This window comes from Ictalurus furcatus, chromosome 2 (genome assembly GCF_023375685.1).
Source record: "Ictalurus furcatus strain D&B chromosome 2, Billie_1.0, whole genome shotgun sequence".
Lineage (NCBI taxonomy): Eukaryota > Metazoa > Chordata > Actinopteri > Siluriformes > Ictaluridae > Ictalurus > Ictalurus furcatus.
Genome location: NC_071256.1, coordinates 2,246,640 through 2,265,747, shown reverse-complemented (window position 1 = coordinate 2,265,747; position 19,108 = coordinate 2,246,640). Strand labels below are relative to the sequence as shown.

General features: G+C 41.8%; 4 protein-coding genes across 8 annotated transcripts in view; 3 read left to right on the top strand and 1 right to left on the bottom strand.

Annotated features, from left to right (window-relative positions):
- The first annotated feature begins 393 nt into the window (after positions 1-393).
- Positions 394-4,159, top strand: LOC128618765 (E3 ubiquitin-protein ligase TRIM16-like). The gene is made up of 6 exons (XM_053642529.1): positions 394-1,250; positions 1,378-1,473; positions 1,613-1,846; positions 2,389-2,560; positions 2,931-2,990; positions 3,309-4,159. The coding sequence occupies exons 1-6, from the start codon at positions 567-569 to the stop codon at positions 3,845-3,847; spliced, it is 1,785 nt and encodes a 594-aa protein (XP_053498504.1). The 5' UTR covers positions 394-566; the 3' UTR covers positions 3,848-4,159.
- A 332-nt stretch (positions 4,160-4,491) lies between these two features.
- Positions 4,492-10,691, top strand: LOC128618749 (tripartite motif-containing protein 16). Its single transcript, XM_053642528.1, has 8 exons — positions 4,492-5,259; positions 5,838-5,933; positions 6,062-6,295; positions 6,424-6,583; positions 6,706-6,765; positions 6,919-8,660; positions 10,023-10,136; positions 10,667-10,691. The coding sequence occupies exons 1-6, from the start codon at positions 4,669-4,671 to the stop codon at positions 7,572-7,574; spliced, it is 1,797 nt and encodes a 598-aa protein (XP_053498503.1). The 5' UTR covers positions 4,492-4,668; the 3' UTR covers positions 7,575-8,660; positions 10,023-10,136; positions 10,667-10,691.
- fam228a (family with sequence similarity 228 member A) lies at positions 8,800-12,788 on the top strand. 3 transcript variants are annotated; one of them, XM_053642931.1, is made up of 8 exons: positions 8,800-8,827; positions 10,838-10,920; positions 10,998-11,150; positions 11,225-11,302; positions 11,398-11,577; positions 12,014-12,101; positions 12,331-12,406; positions 12,484-12,788. In XM_053642931.1, exons 1-8 carry the CDS (start codon positions 8,815-8,817, stop codon positions 12,584-12,586), a joined length of 774 nt encoding a protein of 257 aa, XP_053498906.1. In that variant the 5' UTR covers positions 8,800-8,814; the 3' UTR covers positions 12,587-12,788. The 3 variants fall into 3 exon arrangements, with proteins under 3 accessions (XP_053498906.1, XP_053498912.1, XP_053498920.1); XM_053642937.1 differs by lacking the exon at positions 8,800-8,827 and adding an exon at positions 10,698-10,749; XM_053642945.1 differs by lacking the exon at positions 8,800-8,827 and adding an exon at positions 10,720-10,742.
- Positions 12,789-13,748: 960 nt separating this feature from the next.
- itsn2a (intersectin 2a) overlaps positions 13,749-19,108 on the bottom strand; it is a 36,691-nt gene continuing 31,331 nt past the window's right edge. For all 3 annotated transcript variants that reach the window (XM_053642269.1, XM_053642276.1, XM_053642282.1), the window contains 11 exons: positions 18,908-19,029; positions 18,632-18,738; positions 18,041-18,224; positions 17,720-17,818; positions 17,286-17,453; positions 16,345-16,554; positions 16,106-16,227; positions 15,803-15,885; positions 15,401-15,484; positions 14,389-14,562; positions 13,749-14,308 (listed from right to left, as the gene is read on the bottom strand). In XM_053642269.1, the coding sequence (XP_053498244.1) occupies positions 14,151-14,308; positions 14,389-14,562; positions 15,401-15,484; positions 15,803-15,885; positions 16,106-16,227; positions 16,345-16,554; positions 17,286-17,453; positions 17,720-17,818; positions 18,041-18,224; positions 18,632-18,738; positions 18,908-19,029 (1,511 nt within the window). In that variant the 3' untranslated portion in view covers positions 13,749-14,150. The remainder of the gene's footprint in view (positions 14,309-14,388; positions 14,563-15,400; positions 15,485-15,802; positions 15,886-16,105; positions 16,228-16,344; positions 16,555-17,285; positions 17,454-17,719; positions 17,819-18,040; positions 18,225-18,631; positions 18,739-18,907; positions 19,030-19,108) is intronic.

Sequence of the window (19,108 nt, the reverse complement as noted above, 5' to 3'; positions counted from 1 at the left end):
CTTGCAGTGTTGATTTCATCTCAGATAAGCAGCTGAGTGAAATCGGCTTGCTAACTAAATATTTTTTAACATGCTTAGCTTGCCGATCAGCTAATATATCGTGACTGCTTTATTTCTATTGCGTTACAAACTGGAGCTCACCTAAAATCTACACCAAGAAACTAGCGAGCTAAAAACTAGTTATCTAGGTCATGTTCTTGCTGAGGAGTTGCCTCCTCGGTAAAATTTTGACACGCACGATCACATCCATTTCCTCCAGGTAACACTCACGGTCTGATCTCGAATCTCACATTCGGTCTCCCATAACCTGGATAAATATCATTTTAAATAAGAAGCAATCAATGAACAAGACTTAAAGTTTTGCTTGGCATGTTAGTTAGGCAGAAAAAGACCAGAAGAAGTGCTACCGTGAGACCCTTTCTGTGTATTTCCTGAAATTAAGCCTAATAAGTAAAGGGGGTATATTTGTGTACGAAAGAGAGATGAAAGTGGAGCGTTCATAACTTGCTGTGTTTGTGCTCCTCCTCTCTTTGACTCATAAAGACACACAGAACCAGGAAATAACTATGTATTTCAGAGACGACAAAACTGATAGCAGATTCTTTCTCTCTCCCTCTCTCTGTCTCTCTCTCTCTCACATAGTGTGTGAGTGCAGGAAAATGACCGAGGCCAGTATTTCAGTAGATCAGGATCAGTTCAGCTGTCCAGTGTGTCTGGATCTACTGAAGGATCCGGTGACGATCCCCTGTGGTCACAGTTTCTGTAAGGTGTGTATTAATGGCTTCTGGGATCAGGAGGCTCAGAAGGGTGTCTACAGCTGTCCTCAGTGCAGAGACACTTTCACTCCGAGGCCTGTTCTACACAGAAACAACATGCTGGCTGAAGTGGTGGAGAAACTGAAGAAGACTGAAGTCCAAGCTGCTTCTCCTGCTCACTGTTACTCTGGACTTGGAGATGTGGAGTGTGATTTCTGCACCGTGAGAAAACGCAAAGCCGTCAAGTCCTGTCTGATGTGTCTGGCCTCCTTTTGTGAAACTCATCTGAAACCTCACTATCAGTCTCCTGCATTTAAGATACACACGTTAATCGAAGCTTCTGCAGAACTACGGGAGAAGATCTGCTCTGAACATGATGAAGTGCTGAAGATCTACTGCCGGACCGACCAAATATGTATCTGCTCTTTGTGCATGTTGGATAAGCATAAAGGACACGATGCTGTATTAGTTGCAGCAGGAAGATCTGAGAAACAGGTGAGAGCTGGAAATCTTTTACACATGAATTATACAAAAACAGAGAAATCACAGCTGAGATTTAAACACAGTGGAATGTTAAATGAACCACTCGTACATTATAAAGCATTAGTGATTTTGTCCTCAGAGTGAGTTAAAGGAGGAGCAGATGAAATCCCAGCAGAGAATCCAGGAGAAGCAGAAGAAGGTGCAGGAGCTGAAACAGACTGTGAACACTATAAAGGTGAGCAGTGAGCAGAGACAGAGCTGCTCCTAGAAACACACACAACATGGACAACGAGTCGTTTAGAGGCCCAGTAAGAGACGGAATGAGGGTTAAGTTTTAAAAAGGACCTCCGTTTGTTGTGTGTGTCTCCTAACAGCTCAGTGCACAGACAGCAGTGGAGGACAGTGAGATAATCTTTACTGAGATGATCAGCTCCATGGAGAAAAGGCGCTCGGAGGTGACGGAGCTGATCAGAGCTCAGGAGAAGGCTGAACTGAGTCGAGCTGAACGACTCCTGGAGCAACTGGAGCAGGAGATCGCTGATCTTCAGAGGAGAGTCACTGAGCTGGAGCAGCTTTCACACACACACGATCACCTCCACTTCCTCCAGGTAACACTCACTGTCTGATCTACAGAGACAGATGTTCCTCACACACTCTCTAAAACTTAGATGGAGAAATATAAAAGCAACATGGTTAGTTTTTGGTTATACACTCTCAAAAAAGGGGTACTAGAGGAACCTTTCTTGTCACTGAGGTACCATCAAGCCTACACCTTTATTATCTTCCGTATGTCGCTTTTACCTAGAAATGCACATGCAGTGTAGCTTAAAAATTTTACTCTAAACGCTAATTATGGTCCTGTTATGTAATTGAAATAATTTTCAAGGAATATTATATCCACATTTCCACGTATAACAGTAGTGCTTGTTATGTTTTATTACTGATATACATGCCATAAGATATGAAAAAGGGTTCTTAACAGGTTCATTGTACAAATAATGCTTCACAGCATCCTAAAGCGCACTTCAAACCATTTCTGATATGGAAACAACTTGATGTTAGTTTCAATGTAAAAAAAAAAAAAAAAAACCCAACAACTTCTAATTGTAACTTTCTTCACCTAGTTTGAAGTTTAATTTGCTTTCTGCAGGCTTTAGCGTCTGGACGTCGGTCTCCTCCGTTAGACAGAGCAGAGTTTCAGACATCCGGCATCACTGACCGTCAACATCTCTCGTTTGATGGAGTGAGGAATTCTCTCTCGGACCTGAAGAAGAGACTCGAGGAATTCTGTGAGGAGGAATTCAACAAACTCCTTCCACAGGGTAAGAGGAGCTGTTCCTGCTGGAGAAACACCACGATGGACGTCTTTACTCGCTCTGTGACGTGTTATTTCTCATCACTGCTCCTGCCGGAGAAACACCGAAAACTTACACAAGTTTATTTTTTTATCTGTTCATGTGAAGTGTCCGTCACTGTTACTATAGAAACGATAACGTATCAGAACGAGCGCATTAATATAAACCTGCGCTACTCTCAGAGCTGCTGTTATAGAAAACTAATCAACACCTTCTGACCAATCAGAACCCAGAGTTCAACAGTACTGTGGTGTAACAAACAATGGGGCTGGACTGTCGATCATTTATAGAAGCTGAGGAATGATTTTGTTCTTCTTTTCCATTTTTCTCTCCACAGATGCAGCAGTTCAGATCATTTCACCATCAGAACCACAGACCAGAGAAGACTTTCTGAAATGTACGTCTAACACACACACACACACACACACACACACACTCACACACACACACACGCAGAGAAATTCTGTATTTCATGTTGGTTCGTTTGAATAATTGTGATTTTCCCATGAGCCTTAAAATGTTAACATGAGAAACAGACCCAGAAAAATGTGAGATAAATACACAAACATTTATAATCAGCCAGTGAGACACACAGTGAGTACGTACAGATGCACGAGGAAGAAAATAAACCAGGAAGACGCCTCACTCTCGTCATATATTCCATGGATTATATCAAACGTTCACATTTTCCTTTCTGTTTTCTTCTTTATTTCAGGTTTCTGTTATCTGACTCTGGATCCCAACACAGCATATCGCTACCTCATTCTGTCTGATAAGAACAGATTGTTGACAGCCCATGGAACAGAGCAGAAGTACTCTGATCGTCCAGAAAGATTTTCGCACTTTCCTCAGGTGTTGAGTAAGGAGAGCGTGTGTGGACGCTGTTACTGGGAGGTGGAGTGGAGAAGTCACGGACATGTGGCCATATCGGTCTCATATAAAGACATCAGCAGGAAAGGACGGGGTAACAAGTGCGAGTTTGGACTCAACGATCAGTCCTGGAGTCTGCGGTGTTCTTCTTCTTCTCACTCTTTCTATCACAACAACATTAAGACTGATCTCGGAGTTCCATCGTCCTCCAGAATAGGAGTGTATGTGGATCACAGTGCAGGAACTCTGTCCTTCTACAGCGTCTCTGACACGATGAAGCTCCTCCACAGAGTCCACACCACATTCACTCAGCCCTTATACGCTGGGTTCCGGATTTATGGGGGATTTTATTCTGTAAAAGTAAGGTTGTGTGATCCAATATAATGTGTTTGTGACATACGAACTACATTATACTCTGTATTTAATGCAGTGGTACAGCAGGTACCGTCGCCACCTCACAGCTCCGATCCTGAGCTCGGGTTACTGTCTGTGCCGAGTTTTGCATGTTCTTCCCGGGTTCTCCGGTTTCCATCCGCCTACCGAAAATGTGCCAGTAGGTGAACTGACAAAGCTAAATTTGCCCCTAAGAGTCAAAGAATGTGTGTGTGGTCCTGTACTGTACATGAAGGAATAAATAATGTGTATTAAGTGAATTTTTATATTAAAGTAGCATTATGTAAATAAATAAATAACTGTTTGTTTTATTTAACCTGCCGATGCATGATTAATAAAAGTGCTTATCTAACATACACGTTCAGACTAACATAAAGGTATGCGAAACGCCTCATTCCAGTCATTTAGCCTATATACGCCGTGTGGAGGTGAGGATGGTGTCTACTGTAAAGCAGCTTTATTTCAAGGAAAACAGTGACGTTCACAGGAGATATGGATTAACCCTTGTTAAAAATCTATTTGAAATAATAATAATAATAATAATAATAATAAAGAATTCAGGCATGTTGCGTTTTTAAATCAATTTATGAAAACGCTGCTATTATGAAGTGTAGTTTGTTGTTTTCATTCCAATCTGTGTGCTCCTTCTCTGTCTCTCCGCCCTCTGTCACACACAAAGCCACTCCTTCTGATTTCAGAGAAAGCGGAACTCTCTCTCTCTCTCTCTCTCTCTCTCTCTCTGTCTCTTGCTCTCTGAAGTTCCTCTTTCTCTCTCTTTCTCTGTCTGTCTGTCAGTGTGTGAGTGCTGGAAAATGACCGAGGCCAGTATTTCAGTAGATCAGGACCGGTTCATCTGTCCAGTGTGTCTGGATCTCCTGAAGGATCCGGTGACGATCCCCTGTGGTCACAGTTTCTGTAAGGTGTGTATTAATGACTGCTGGGATCAGGAAGATAAGAGCGGAGTGTATCGCTGTCCTCAGTGCAGAGACACTTTCACTCCGAGGCCTGTTCTACGCAGAAACAACATGCTGGCTGAAGTGGTGGAGAAACTGAAGAAGACTGAAGTCCAAGCTGCTTCTCCTGCTCACTGTTACGCTGGACCTGGAGATGTGGAGTGTGATTTCTGCACCGTGAGAAAACGCAAAGCCGTCAAGTCCTGTCTGATGTGTCTGGCTTCCTCTTGCGAAACTCATCTGAAACCTCACTATGAAGTTCCTGCTTTGAAAAAGCACAAGCTGGTTGAAGCCATAACACAGCTAAATGCGAACATCTGCTCCCAACACGACAGACTGATCGACATCTACTGTCATACTGACAAACGCTGCATCTGTTATATCTGCACTGTAGATGGACACAAAGGTCATGACACCGTCCCAGCCGCAGTGGAACGATCTAAGAAGCAGGTGAGCAATTCATTTTATAGTCACTTTATTATTTTTAGAGTTATTGTTGCAGATGTGTGAAACATAAGTAAACATTAACTTATAGCTGCTATTGATAATGACTTGATTCAGCATACGCTCAACCCTTACTGAACTTTGACCAGCCAACACCCGTCATCCGTCCTTATAACAGACACGTTAACTATACTGAACAGTTCAAAAACAGCGCTGTAAAACAGGAGTACACTTGAACTCACACCTCATAATGGGGGCACACAGTGGCTTGTGGTTAGCACGTTCGCCTCACACCTCCAGGGTCGGGGGTTCGATTCCCACCGTAGCCCTGTGTGTGTGGAGTTTGCGTGTTCTCCCCGTGCTACCGGTACTCCGGTTTCCTCCCCCAGTCCAAAGATGGTAGATTGATTGGCATGTCTAAAGTGTCCGTAGTGTATGAATGGGTGTGTGAGTGTGTGGATGGATTGGCCTCACCTTGTGCCCGATGCTTCCTGGGTTCCCTGTGACCCTGAAAAGGATAGGCAATATAGAAGATGAATGGACACCTCATAATTTGTAGATGAGTGTATTTTGTGTACTGACAGTATGAGGTAACAGAAGTGCAGAGGAAATCCCAGCAGAGAATCCGTGAGAAGCAGAAGAAGGTGCAGGAGCTGAAACAGGCTGTGAACACTATAAAGGTGAGCAGTGAGCAGAGACAGAGCTGCTCCTAGAAACACACACAACATGGACAACGAGTCGTTTAGAGGCCCAGTAAGAGACGGAATGATAGATGAGCTTGTGTGTGTGTGTGTGTGTGTCCAAACAGTCACGTGCACAGACAGCAGTGGAGGACAGTGAGATAATCTTTACTGAGATGATCAGGTCCATGGAGAAAAGGCGCTCGGAGGTGACGGAGCGGATCAGAGCTCAGGAGAAGGCTGAACTGAGTCGAGCTGAACGACTCCTGAAGCAACTGGAGCAGGAGATCGCTGATCTTCAGAGAAGAGACACTGAGCTGGAGCAGCTTTCACACACACACGATCACATCCAGTTCTTCCAGGTAACACTCACTGTCTGAGCACCTCTCATTAAGCTAACAATAAATGTCCCCGTCTGACAAGTTCAGCTTGCTCTAGTTTGGTGAGTCTGAGATCATCCGTTCCTCTCGTATACCGTTTCTTTCTGCAGTGTTTCCAGTCCCTCTGTGACCCTTCTGGATGTAAAGAGTCACACAGATTTACCGTCAATCATCAGCTCTCATTTGAGAGAGTAAAAAATTCTCTGTTTTGTCTGAAAAAACAACTTGAGGAATTCTGCAATAGTGAATTCAACAAAATCCATCCACATGGTAAGAGGAGCTGACTGACTGAGGAGCAAGTCTGCGACCTCTCGGCAGCACTATACAAATGTGAAGCCGTTTCCAGCTTTAATAGACAAGTCGTTCTGTGTTTTCTCTCTGTATGTTCACAGTTGCAGCAGTTCAGCTGATTTTACACTCAGAGCCAAGGACCAGAGACGAGTTTATGAACCGTAAATAAATAAAAACCATAAGCACAAAAACACATTATTTATCTATAACGAAATTTCCCTCTTGGTGATACGTTTAGCTTTTACAATAGAAATGCAAGTTATATTTTGTTGGTTACACCTAACATGCTCAGTTTTCTGTTTGTTTGTTTTTAGATTTCTGTAGTCTGACTCTGGATCCATACACAGCACATCGTAACCTCCTTCTGTCTGAGAAAAACACCGTCGTCACAGGCTGTGAGACAGAACAGCCGTGCTATCTACGTTCCTCAGAGAGATATTACTGCGGTTTAGATATGCCTTCAGAGAGATTTGACTACTACTGGCAGGTGTTGTGTAATGAAAGTCTCAGGGATTGCTGTTACTGGGAGGTGGAGCGGGTCAATGAGGGATATTTAGAAATATCAGTCTCGTATAAAGACATCAGCAGGACAGGAGATGGTAAAGAGTGTGGGTTTGGATTCAACGACCGGTCCTGGAGTCTGGTGTGTTCTTCTTCCACTTGCTATTTCTGTCACAAGAACAAGAAGACTGAGCTCAAAGTCCGATCACCTTCTAAAGTAGGAGTGTATGTCGATAGTCGTGCAGGAATCCTGTCCTTCTACAACGTCTGTGGCACGATGACACTTCTCTACAGAACTCGCACCAAATTCTCTCAGCCGCTATACGCCGGCTTCAGGGTTGGTTTGAAATCAACCATGAAGTTATGTAATCAGTCTTGTTACTACTGGGACCAGATTTCCATTTTTAATCCATTTGATCCATTTTTACAGTTAACCAGCGCGTCCATGTTTCAAACATTGTATTCATGAATTAAGTATTACATCTATTTGAATAAATGTATAACCCATCGAAAGGAGCTACATATTCGCGTCAATAAATACAAACGACGAATTAAACATACACATATTTATAGAAATTCTTAATCTCGTGAGAATCCTGACCAAACAGCGACACGAAGCATTTCCTGGTCACTAACTTCCACAGTTTAATGAGTAGAATTGAACAGAATATTTGTATAAGCCGTTAAAAAAAAAAAAAAAACACTTCGAGACATGCTGTTATAGAAAACGATGGCGTGGACTGATGGAGTGGAGAACTACCCTGAAGTTGATGACTTTCCTATAACAGCACGTCCATGAGTATTTTATTCCTCATATTCAAATGTTTTCATGTTTGCTTGTTACTGAGAAAGTGTAATTGTTTCTGTCCTGACACTGGAGACTCCTTCCACAAATAAACGTCTAACCATAACAACAATTTCTATTTTTACTTTATTATTATTATTATTATTATTATTATTATTATTAGGTTTAAATGACGTGAGCATCCCCATGAATGAGCTATCAGTACAGAAACAATAACATATTAGGATAAGCACGTCAACACCTTCTGACCAATCACAGCCCACAATTCAACAGCGCTGCGGTATAAAGCCTTTTATTTAATTTATTCATTTATTTTTACAATATAAATGGTCTCAAAGCTGCTTTAAAGACATTTATACTCCACGGTGCATATGATGGTCACAGTGACAGACAAAAAATAGCTGTAAATATGTATAGCGGTTTCTATCAAACAAACCGGAAGTGCGCGTGCTTCGAAAGGCGTCACCATGGCAACAGCTACCTGCTACCTGAGACGTTATTCTGAGGTGTTTTACATTTACACCGCTTTCTTTCTCGCCGCCATTTTGTTACCGAGCTACTAAAGTGGTCTAAAAAACAACTCGCGTTTAGAAACCTACAGCAGCTGGTTGTTGTTTCTTTCTTTTGGGTTGTTGTTTTGTTTGTTTGTTTGTTTATTTTTGTAGCCGCGTGTGGAGGTTTTTTTTTTTTTTTTCCTCCGACAGGTAAATGAGGTGAAGCTGAAGGGACGAGTCTGAGGTGAACAACAAGGTTGGAGGAAAATTTAAAAAAACACTGTAAACCGTCACTGAAATAAGATAGTTTACTTTAATAACAAGCTGACTAACAGTTTTTTTTTTTTTTTTTTTTTTTTTAAATGTGTTTAATTAGTTTAAACAATATTAGAAAATATTCTAATCTGTCGATGGAAAAGCTATGTAAGTGTAATGGTTGAACTCTTAAAAAAAAAAAAAAACTTGTTCCTTTATGTTTGACTTTAAACATATTAATGTTGCAGTTTAAGCTAGCTAAATAACGTTCAGTTAAATACAACGCATACTAAAACCATAGGGGAGACCGGGTATGGTTGCAGCACTTTTTTACCTCAGCACTTGTAATTCACTGAATTTATGAGTTCTCAAACTTTATACAAAGAACCCACTTTTGTTTAGGACAAATGGCACCAATTCAAACCTCTGTAAGAATATCACAGATCTTCTGAGTCGAATACGTATGAGTTGTAATACATGCTGGGGTAAGTTGTACCAATTAGACAAAAGAAGCAAAGAAAAATTGCTTCACATGTTACCTGAGAAACTCCAGTTTCAGCTAATATAAGTCATGATTTTATCTGGAATAGTATAAGTCGGAGGTTGGGAAACTTTTCAGCTGACAGAGCCATAAAAAAATAAAAATAAAAAAAATAATAAAAAAGTAATGATTTTTTTTCTTTAAAGAGCCAGAGAATAGTTTAACTTTTTTTATAAATAATATAAATAAAAGCCATTTGACAGTTTGCATGCTCTTGACCTAACAGCCCGCACTTCACCTAATAGGCCTGTAGGTGGCACTTGGACTTCATTTAAACCAACTATGATCGTTTCATCAAATGTTAAATCAATACAGGATGCAGTACGTAAGTAAGAGGAAATTGAATACTACTTACCATTAATGCGACTTCCACAAATGTAAATCCGTCTGTGCGTTCAGACTGGAAAGAACTATACTCGTCGTCTTTTTTTTTCTCTCTTTTAGCCAAACCACTATGTAGTTTTCAATCGATTTATGAATTAGACCGGGAAATTTCCGCTCTCCTTCACATTGTCCAGTGAAATTTGAGCTTGTTGTGCCGCAGGTTGGTGTATTCGTGACAAACGGGCATCGATTATGAATTATGTAATATTTTAAAATATGTAGTACGTAGAGTTTTAATTGAATCGACACACAAGCTTTTGTGATTCCTGTTTTTTTTTTTGTTTTTTTTTCTCTTGCCATTGAGCCAAAGGCAATAATTGAAAAAGCCGTATATGGTTCGCGAGCCATAGGTTCCCAACCCCTGGTATAAGTAAATATAGTCTTGGTCAGAAAATGTATTTTCTTAACCTCAAAATCCATGTTTTTTTTCCTCTGTAGAATCTGTATGCGCCTGTTTCCAGCCTTGACAACTACCATGTGGGATCGGGGAGGAAGCGTGTAAACACTGAAATGATCATACGACACCTATCTTATCCCTGATTGGTGGAATTGGTAGCGTTACAACCCTCCCCCATGTTACAACCATACCTGGTCTCCCCTAATATAATATAATATAATATAATATAATGTATGCAAATAATATACGTTAAATGTAAAATTCAGATGTATGTTGAGAAAAAAATAATTCTAGATATTTATTACACTGCTTTAAAGATAAACAACTGAATAGTATTGTGATCCTGTGTTGTAAAACTTAAAAGTAACATCATGACATTTAAAATAAATAAATAAAGTAGTACTAAAAATAACAACTATGTGAATTAGTAGATCAGTTCAGTAAGAAATTTAGTGTCCTTTTAAACTTTTAAGTGTGTAATGTAGCACTATAGGACGATATATAGCAGTATCTCATTGTTCAATATACATAACAATAATAATAATAATAATAACCAAATTCACTTTGACTTAATTACCTAAATACACATAGTTTAAACAGGATGCACGTAAAATGCTCACGTGTATTAAATTCACTTCAAGACGTCAGTATATTATAATATTTGTATGCGTCTGTTTTCTTTCAGACTTCACTCATAAAACATTTCACTGCTGTTTGTTAACTCAGTTCAAATGCCCTGCAATGTGAATATATACAACAACGTTAAGTGTCAGCAGAAATATGTCGATTATATATTTTATATATAAATATGGGATGCACTTCTGAGTTGTCACATGATGAAACACTTCTGTTTTAGTAATGCTGACTAAACGCAGAAAAGATTACAGCGGCGTGATAACCCTCCACAAACCTGTCCCACCACATCTGCTCCACCATACGGTGAGGCACTTTACAGCACAGCAGTACACCAGTGAGGATACTGTAACTCATGACTCCTGTCCATTTTCCTTCCTCAGTCTCCCAGAAGTGACGGGCAGAAGTCATCATCAGTACTGGAGAGTCCGTATGTTAGAAGTGTGCCTCAGAAATCATCCAGAGTCGTTAGACGCCCAGGAACAGAGGCTGATGAGGCACACACACTCTTTCACCGCTCAGTAAAACGACTACAGGTAGAACACTCACGTCAGCACTCAGGTTTTCTTCCTTTTCTTTCTGAAAGAAACAGCACGCGGCTCTGTTACAGGATCAGTTCCTTTCAGAGCGACAGGAGGCCGACGCCATCACACAGCCGCTGCTGGACACCGAGAACGGATTCATCAAGGTGTGTGTGGACGTCTGGAGCGTCATGAAATCCATGACGAATACGAAATGAAATAGCCGATCCGGGACCAGGATGTTTTCTGTGTGCGTGTGCAGGATCTGGAACGTTTCCTGAACCACAGAGACATGCTTAGAGCGAGGAGGCGTGAGCTTCTGCACAAGCGCTGGACAGAGTGCGTGTGGTGGCCCGTGCAGCGCAGCCTCACACGGCGTCATTATGAAGGGGCGGAGCCAGTGAACACGACGCACGCGGGCTACATCAACTACAGTGATAAGGTGTGCTCATCTGTTCAAATATTTCGAACGCTGTCTGCTCACAGCTCAACTGATCTGCTTTGGACACGCCCTATAACGCTAACGATTACATAGTTCTATTTACATACTTCTTATTATTATCATTTAATTAGCCGTGACACTGTTTGTGAAAGTTTGCAAATTTGTGCAGACTTGAATCCATCAGACTCTAGATATGAGTGGCGTATATGGCTACGTCCATATAACAAGTTTGAAGTAACACAAATCCGATTTTCTGCCTTAATGGGACACTTAAACTGATGCTTATTTCAGCTGTTTCAGTTATGCCGTGGTTTTCAGACGCTTCAGATGATGCTCCGCCTGGTCTAGAAAAACCAAAACCAAAATAATTTAAAAAGGTCGGTTGTTTAATTAAAGGAGACACTTAATGGAGATCAATGATCCGGTCATCTTCCAGGTCAGCACCGCTCCCTTGATGGATCCACTGTTCCTCCACTCACATTCAAGGATGAGGGAGAAGAGAGCGGTCCTTCACTGCCAGACAGGTTTCGAACAGAGCTCACACCTCACATAGCTCACAATTTCTATTTCTATAAATTTCCCATCTCAACCAACTCGTACCAGAGTACCTGCCCAAAATGTAACCAATCAGAGCGCAGTTCCTGCTCCCGAAGCCATATCCTGTGAAGTATTCGAAACATTTGTTAGATTTCTTGGATGTTTGTGCTCTGGAGAGCATCACGTGCATGTTGACCTTTGACCTGTCCATCACAGGATGTGTAGGATGTCAGTGGGTGGCGTCAGTGGAGGAACAGAGCAGGAACGAGAGAGATCTGTACGGAGGAAGCAGGTACGTAAATAAAGCAAAATGACCTAAAAAACCAAAGACAGTGCAGTAGAACAGAATGTTTTGTTTTCGCTATACAGGAGTCAAGGCCCTGTGTACATGGCTACGGCGGATGGGCGGTGCTACGGGCCTGAGTGCTGGTCCGCGATTGGTCTGTCTCGCAGATATTCAATGAAGTCATGACGTGACACTGTGCATCCTCTACCTCATCCAATCACGACTTTGAATGACTTTCCCAGTTTCAGATTGTGGTACATTCTGTCTGTTGTGTGATTCATAATGAACATTAATACAAAAAAAACAGGCTTATTATTATTATTATTATTATTATTATTATTCGTCAAATAAAAGTTTTATTTCAAATAATTTTTGTTGCATTGCTTCAAGATATGAGGCAATTTTTTAAGAGAACCCTATGATGATATTTCGTACGTTTTTTTTATATATATAATTTTTTTATTTTGGCCCTGTCCCAATTTGTGATCAGAGCCCTGTGGTCTGTGAGCTAACCCCAAATCCACACTTTTCGTCTCTTCACCAAAATAAATTGCGCAAGATCAGACCAAAAATGCACAAATGTTGGGCGTAGATAAAAAAAAAAAATTGTTATGAAAAAACTGATCAGCTTTAAAAAAAAATAAATACATTTCTTTCACATAAGTACTAACCCTAATAGTTCTGGTGCACGGTCTGGTCTGAACTGCAGGGTTCTCAGTTCTCAAATTTAGTAGCTGTTACCCTGATTGCATGTAACCAGTTTATATATAAGTAAGGAATAAAGTAAGTAAGGGGGTCTTCAATTTGCCAGCGATTACAATCGATAATTTATTATAAATCTATAATTTATTAACGAATCACTTTAGTTGTATGTGTCTGTAGTGACACATATAAGTTATACGTTCGTTCTTGTTCTCACGTACGTCATCGCAGCTCTACTGTAAACAGTCACTCTGTCACTTTCTCTTGTAATTCAGTAAGACAAAAATAAACGTAACTCGTTACCCAAAAAAAAAAAAAAGAAGCAAAACACAACGTCGTTCTGAAGACGTAGCCATGTCGGAAAACCTAAACGTTACAGCTTCACCTTCAGTGCTGACACTGGAGACTCCTTCCATAAATGATGTACAAACATCTCCTCTCAAAGAGCTGTTACCGTAGAAACGATGACGCATTCGAACGAGCATGTTCATATAAACCAGGGGTTCGTTTTGCTTTGCTACGCTACTGTCAAGAGCTGAAAAAAATTTCATCGATACCTTCTAACCAATCAGGATGTAGAAATCAGCAGCGCTGTGATATGAGTGGTGCAGAACAGTTGTTCGCTGGAAAGAAAAACACTTCAAACTCTCAGAAATGTTTCTTTTTATTTATTTATTTACGTGTCGTCTTTGGTTTGGCTGGGGCTGAGGTCTCCAAAACCAAGACTGAAACCGTCTCGTATTGCGTGGCTGTAAAACGATAAGCGGTCGGCAAAGAAAAGCAACCACACCTTGCTCTCTAGGTGAGCTAGATGGACAGCCACGTGAGATTTTCTACTTCCCGGTCATGCTGAGTAAGAACTTGATTTGGATCAACTTTGGCCTGCAGCTAAACGTTCTACTAAACTGTTGAGTCTTTTCTCTCCGGTTCCACGAAGACGCGAGCGAACTCGTTCTCGGTTCTGTCCGTCTGTTCCCCTAGTGGTGAAATTGGCTTTTTTATTAGAGAGAAAAAAAAAAAGAAGTTGTTTCATTCGGCAGATACGAGGTCAGAAGAACGGCGTCTGCTCATAAAGCTGCAGGTCGAGGCGAACTCTGACCTCTCCAGTGGGGACCTCGTGGAGCAGCAGACGCCGAGTCAGCGGACCTTTGCCGTCCTGATCCTTCTTTATGGTTGCCACGGGAACCTCCGTGCGACCCAGGAAGTCTGAAAACACGCAGGCACAACGAGTAAGCGTCAGTATTTCTAAAAGAAGAGATTCAGCTGAAGAAATGTGGTGCACTTGCCGTCGGGAGAGAACTGATCCCGCTCGAACACGGTGATGCACAGGACGTCCTGGTACAGGTCTTTGATGAAGAACTGACAGCTGAAGTTCCATTTAGGGTTGACGGTGTCATTCTGAGGCCGTGAGGTGTAGCACTGTGCTCCCATAGACAGCTCACAGTACGGGTTACTCTTACCTGCAACCGAGATCGGAAAACCTTTACTTTTATCCCGGACGTCTAAGGACAGATATTCCAGTCTGTAAACATTTCAATGAAAAGTAGATGGAACTTCTGACTGCACAAAACTCCATGCGAGCAGCTTTAATGACGCTTTCTCTCACATCGGTCACTTTAACAGCTCTAACGTTATAGTAGAACGTTAGAGTTTTTAGCTTTTCCTGTTATTAGTCACATATTTTAAACGTTCGTGGATGGAGTTCAGACAAGCGCCCTTTGATTTCGATTAAAGGGAAACTCCACCCTGAATCACGTGTTTTGAATGAATCGCGTGTGCTGAATTACACGTGGTGTGGTTCGTGATTCTGGTGGCCCGTGAAGAAAAAAAAGAAAAGAAAGCTCACAGCGATGAACTGAAAAACCTCAGAATTTCATTTTCAGATGATTACTGGACACAAACGAATGATTTGAATATCATCCATCCATCCATCTTCTACCGCTTACTCCTTCTTCAGGGTCACGGGGAAACCTGGAGTCTATCCCAGGGAACATCCGGCACAGGGCGGGGTACACCCTGGACAAGGTGCCAGTCCATCGCAGGGCACACTCACATACACACTCACACACCCATTCATACACTACGGACACTTTAGACACGCCGATTTGAATATCATATTAATTTAAAATATCGATCTGCATGTCATTCAGGGAATTTTTCATTTTCTTCAGGTACAGAAAAACGTGTCAGTTCTTGTCTGTGAACATCTTTACAGTAGATACGCTGCTGATAAAGACAGGTAAGCATTATGTGCTTATATCACATAGGTAAGGTGTGTGTGTGTTCTATATTTCTCACCATTAGGCTTGCAGGGTTTTAGCTCAACAGCCTCCTGAGCTGTTACTAACAAACGTCCGATACCGCTTGTCTTCTGAGAACGAGCTGTAAAACACACACACAATTTTAGTCTTTAATTAGAGTGTAATCAGAAATAGAGAAATACACAAGTTGAATATGAAGGATAAAAGAATACTTTGGCAAAAAAGAAAAAAAAGCAAGTGCTGTATTGTAGCGGGAAACCGTGCTAATGATTTGAACTCGGATCATTTACGGCAAAATAATTTCTTAACTGGTTTAAGGAAAGCCGGTATATTAAGACTTGGGATGTACTTGTGAAAACGATTTTAGCTGAGAAGACGATTAGAAGAGTGTAAAGGGGAAAATGCATAATTTAGAAAGCATTCCCGGTCCTTCTCCAACCTTGGTAAGCCTTCTCTCTTTTCAGCTTCTCCGTCTCTATGAAGTGCTCCGATGCTGCTTTGATTCGCTGGACCCACGTGGTTCTGATAACGAATAAAAATAAATAAATAAATAAATAAATAAACAGATATAATTGGTGTTTGGGAAAGCTTTCAGTGTTTAATGTCACAATTATTTAAATCCAGAGAAACGAGTAGGAAGAAAATGAGTGTTACTGAAACTTCTGACAGTATGGTTTGGCCATGAAAACATTTCGTGTGCGTGCGTGTGTGTGTGTGTGTGTGTGTGTGTGTGTGTGTGTACCTCTCGTTGATGCTGTCAGCTTTCAGCGTGTACACACGGTCGATGTGCGAGATGTGAAAGATCGGGTCTTCGCTGGACGGGTCAGACGGCATTTTAACCAACACTTCATTCAGAAACACAGGCTAGAGAGAGAGCGAGAGAGAGAGAGAGAGAGAGAGAGAGGTTATCTTTCCATCACACACCCAGCTTCTAGAAGTATCTACTGTCTACACGTGAGTTATGGTCTATGACTGTGTTACCGTTTTGTACATCTTGTAGACGGTGTTGGACTTGGGGCTGAACGGTCGGTCTGTGTTTGAGGAGAACTGCTTGGAGGTGTAGGTGAAGAGCAGGAAGTCGCTGAACAGGAAGGTCCAGAGCTCCTTGTTGCTTTTAGCTTTCCAGACACGCCCGCTGTGCAGCAGCTTGCGAGGACCCAGGCAGTTCGTCAGAGAGTTAAAGACCAAATGCTGGAAAAGAGGGCAAAATAAAAATAGCACGTGAGTTCATGTATTATTGAGGGACGGTACGAGTGTCCCACTGACCCAGACTTGATTATTAACACTTGTAACGTTTATTTAAAACAAACCATTATCAGCATTAGAAACAATTTATTGGAATAGGTTTGTCTTATTTACCTCAACAGAGAGAGAGAGAGAGAGAGAAAAGAGAGCGAGCCAACTTGTTTCGCATACGTTCCAAAACATTAAATAAAATAAAAATACACTTTTTTTTTTTTTTTTTGGAAAATTGCTATAGGGACGTGATGTTGTAGGAAAATAATTCACTTTGCAGACATAACTCCTTGTTACTCACAGGTCAAATGAACTAAATTGGGGGAAAAAATGAATAATTGGTCACATAGACCTAAACAGAACCACCTCCAGCTCTAACATAGGCATTTTATGTGGGCGGGGCTTACAGTACTGCTTGTTGCTGATTGGCTATATATACACCAATGGCATTATATAAGACTGTATAAACATATAATTACACTAAATGAAAAGAAAACAGCATAGCCTGGATTGTTTTTACCATCAAAAGCAACGTTGTACTGTTTTATTCTAACGTCATTATCCCATCTAATCATTTTAAAACCCCTCCCTCAGTCCATGCTCCCTGTTTGGTGAGGTTCTGTTCTTCTCCTTCAGGGTGTTAAAACAGTGTGAAAGACATTAAAAGGTTCATACGACCAGCTCACCTCGATGACCCCGTCACACTGCACGTGGTTCTGCAGCCACTCCAGCCTGTCTGAGTTTTCCTTCTCCCTCACACCCTCGTTCACCTGCGAGCACAGGAGCTCCGCCCTCTCCAGCGCCTCCCGAAGGTTCACCTGGTCCACGTGTCCCGATGGAGTGTTTTCCAAAATCTACAACCGAAAACAAACGGAGAGTGAGACAGGGGAATAAAAAAAAGAACCCCTCCTAGCAAGAGATCCATGTGTAGGACTGAAAGCGTCTTCAACTGAGAACTAATGACTGTTTAATGATTGAATAACAGACTCCCTTCCGCTCTGTATAAACTCCTGGCAGCTCGGAAATGGAGCGTGACGTTTGCAAAAACGATGATATTACTTCAGGTGATATCGATGATATATTATATATTCATGTTATTGTTTCTGGCTTGAGTTCTCACGTTTCTGATGAGTAAAGGATAGCGTGTGATCCTCTGCATGGGCTTCAGGAGGAAGCTGGACAGCGGCATTCCTTTACACCTGTAATTAGTGGCAATTTTCTGCAAAACAGAGTGGAAACAAACCTGAAGCTGAAAGCACATCTGGATCTAGTTCACACAATTTTCCACTCACAAGTTGTACAATAATTCGATTTCATGCAGCAGCTCAATAATTCCACCCGTACCTGATACCTAATTACGATGCCCGCTAAACTAGGACACCAGCTAATTAGTACAGGAAATTCTATGCCTAAAAGGAGGTGCGCGGGAAGTGTATTTAACCTTTAGGAAGAGCTTGAAATCGGGCGAGGCGTCGGTTTTCTGCTGCAGCAGGGCGGCTGCGTTGAGCTGGCAGCTGCAGAAGCGGATGTAGGCCTGCATGTGTGATAGCTCCGAGGATAGGATGTCTCCGATCACCTGCACGGGCATGCGCTCACCTGACGTCTTCTTACGCACACGCAGAGCTCTGAAAAATTTACTTAGTACTTTTTTTGAGGGGATCAGCACATAACAACAAGGAATCATGGTCCAAATGATTATAAGAACGTCTGATACTTAAAAAAGACAGTGCGTTCCGATTTTTTTTGCTGCTCAGCGTTTCTTATTGTGGCCAAATTTGAACTCTTCCATCTATTTCGCTGTGGGCAATCCCATAATTCAAAGCTTACACACCTAACGTGCTATGTAGCTGACTCGTTAACTTTGACCTGCTAGCTGACCATCGAGGTTATTTAGAAAACTGTAGTGTAGTTTGAGTTCAGCAGCAAAAAAAGAAAAGGAAAATGGCTCCTGCAAATTTATTCATTTCGATGCTATTGTTTCATTGCAGTTCCCCTGAGCGAAGACAGGTGGTGCTGTGATTCACCCACTCACTTGAGCAGCTTGGTGTTGCACATGATCAGCTCTCTCCAGTTCACAAAGATCACACTCATCTCGGCCTCGGTGAAGCGGCCCGACTCGGCCATGGGTTTGTAGAACACCTACACACACACACACACACACACACACACACACACACACACACAATTAAAATCAAACAAAATGATATCACATTGCCGCATGAACTTTACGACAGATGTTTCATCCGTATCTGTTATATACCTGTGCGTGTGTGTGTATGTGCGAGTGTGTGTGTGTGTGTTAGTTTACCTCAAGCACCAGCTCCAGGTCCTGTACGTACGTCTGCTCCGTCTCGATGAGTTCGTGGATGTAGCCCTGCCTCTTCCTCTCCTCACAACTCATGGAGTCTAAGCTCAAAAGATCCGCACACCCTACACACGTACACACACACACACACACACACACACACACACACACACACACACAAGCATGCAGGTACACATACAGACG

Excerpts from the sequence above, each read along its gene's own strand:
- LOC128618749 (XM_053642528.1), top strand. The coding sequence starts at position 4,669 with ATGACCGAGGCCAGTATTTCAGTAGATCAGGACCGGTTCATCTGTCCA. Across the intron at positions 5,934-6,061 it reads AGGCTGTGAACACTATAAAG|TCACGTGCACAGACAGCAGT; the intron begins GTGAGCAGTGAG and ends GTGTCCAAACAG. Across the intron at positions 6,766-6,918 it reads CAGAGACGAGTTTATGAACC|ATTTCTGTAGTCTGACTCTG; the intron begins GTAAATAAATAA and ends GTTTGTTTTTAG.
- LOC128618765 (XM_053642529.1), top strand. The coding sequence starts at position 567 with ATGTATTTCAGAGACGACAAAACTGATAGCAGATTCTTTCTCTCTCCC. Across the intron at positions 1,474-1,612 it reads AGACTGTGAACACTATAAAG|CTCAGTGCACAGACAGCAGT; the intron begins GTGAGCAGTGAG and ends GTCTCCTAACAG. Across the intron at positions 2,991-3,308 it reads CAGAGAAGACTTTCTGAAAT|GTTTCTGTTATCTGACTCTG; the intron begins GTACGTCTAACA and ends TCTTTATTTCAG.
- fam228a (XM_053642937.1), top strand. The coding sequence starts at position 10,713 with ATGCCCTGCAATGTGAATATATACAACAACGTTAAGT. Across the intron at positions 11,303-11,397 it reads CCGAGAACGGATTCATCAAG|GATCTGGAACGTTTCCTGAA; the intron begins GTGTGTGTGGAC and ends GTGCGTGTGCAG. Across the intron at positions 12,102-12,330 it reads GGTCCTTCACTGCCAGACAG|GATGTGTAGGATGTCAGTGG; the intron begins GTTTCGAACAGA and ends TGTCCATCACAG.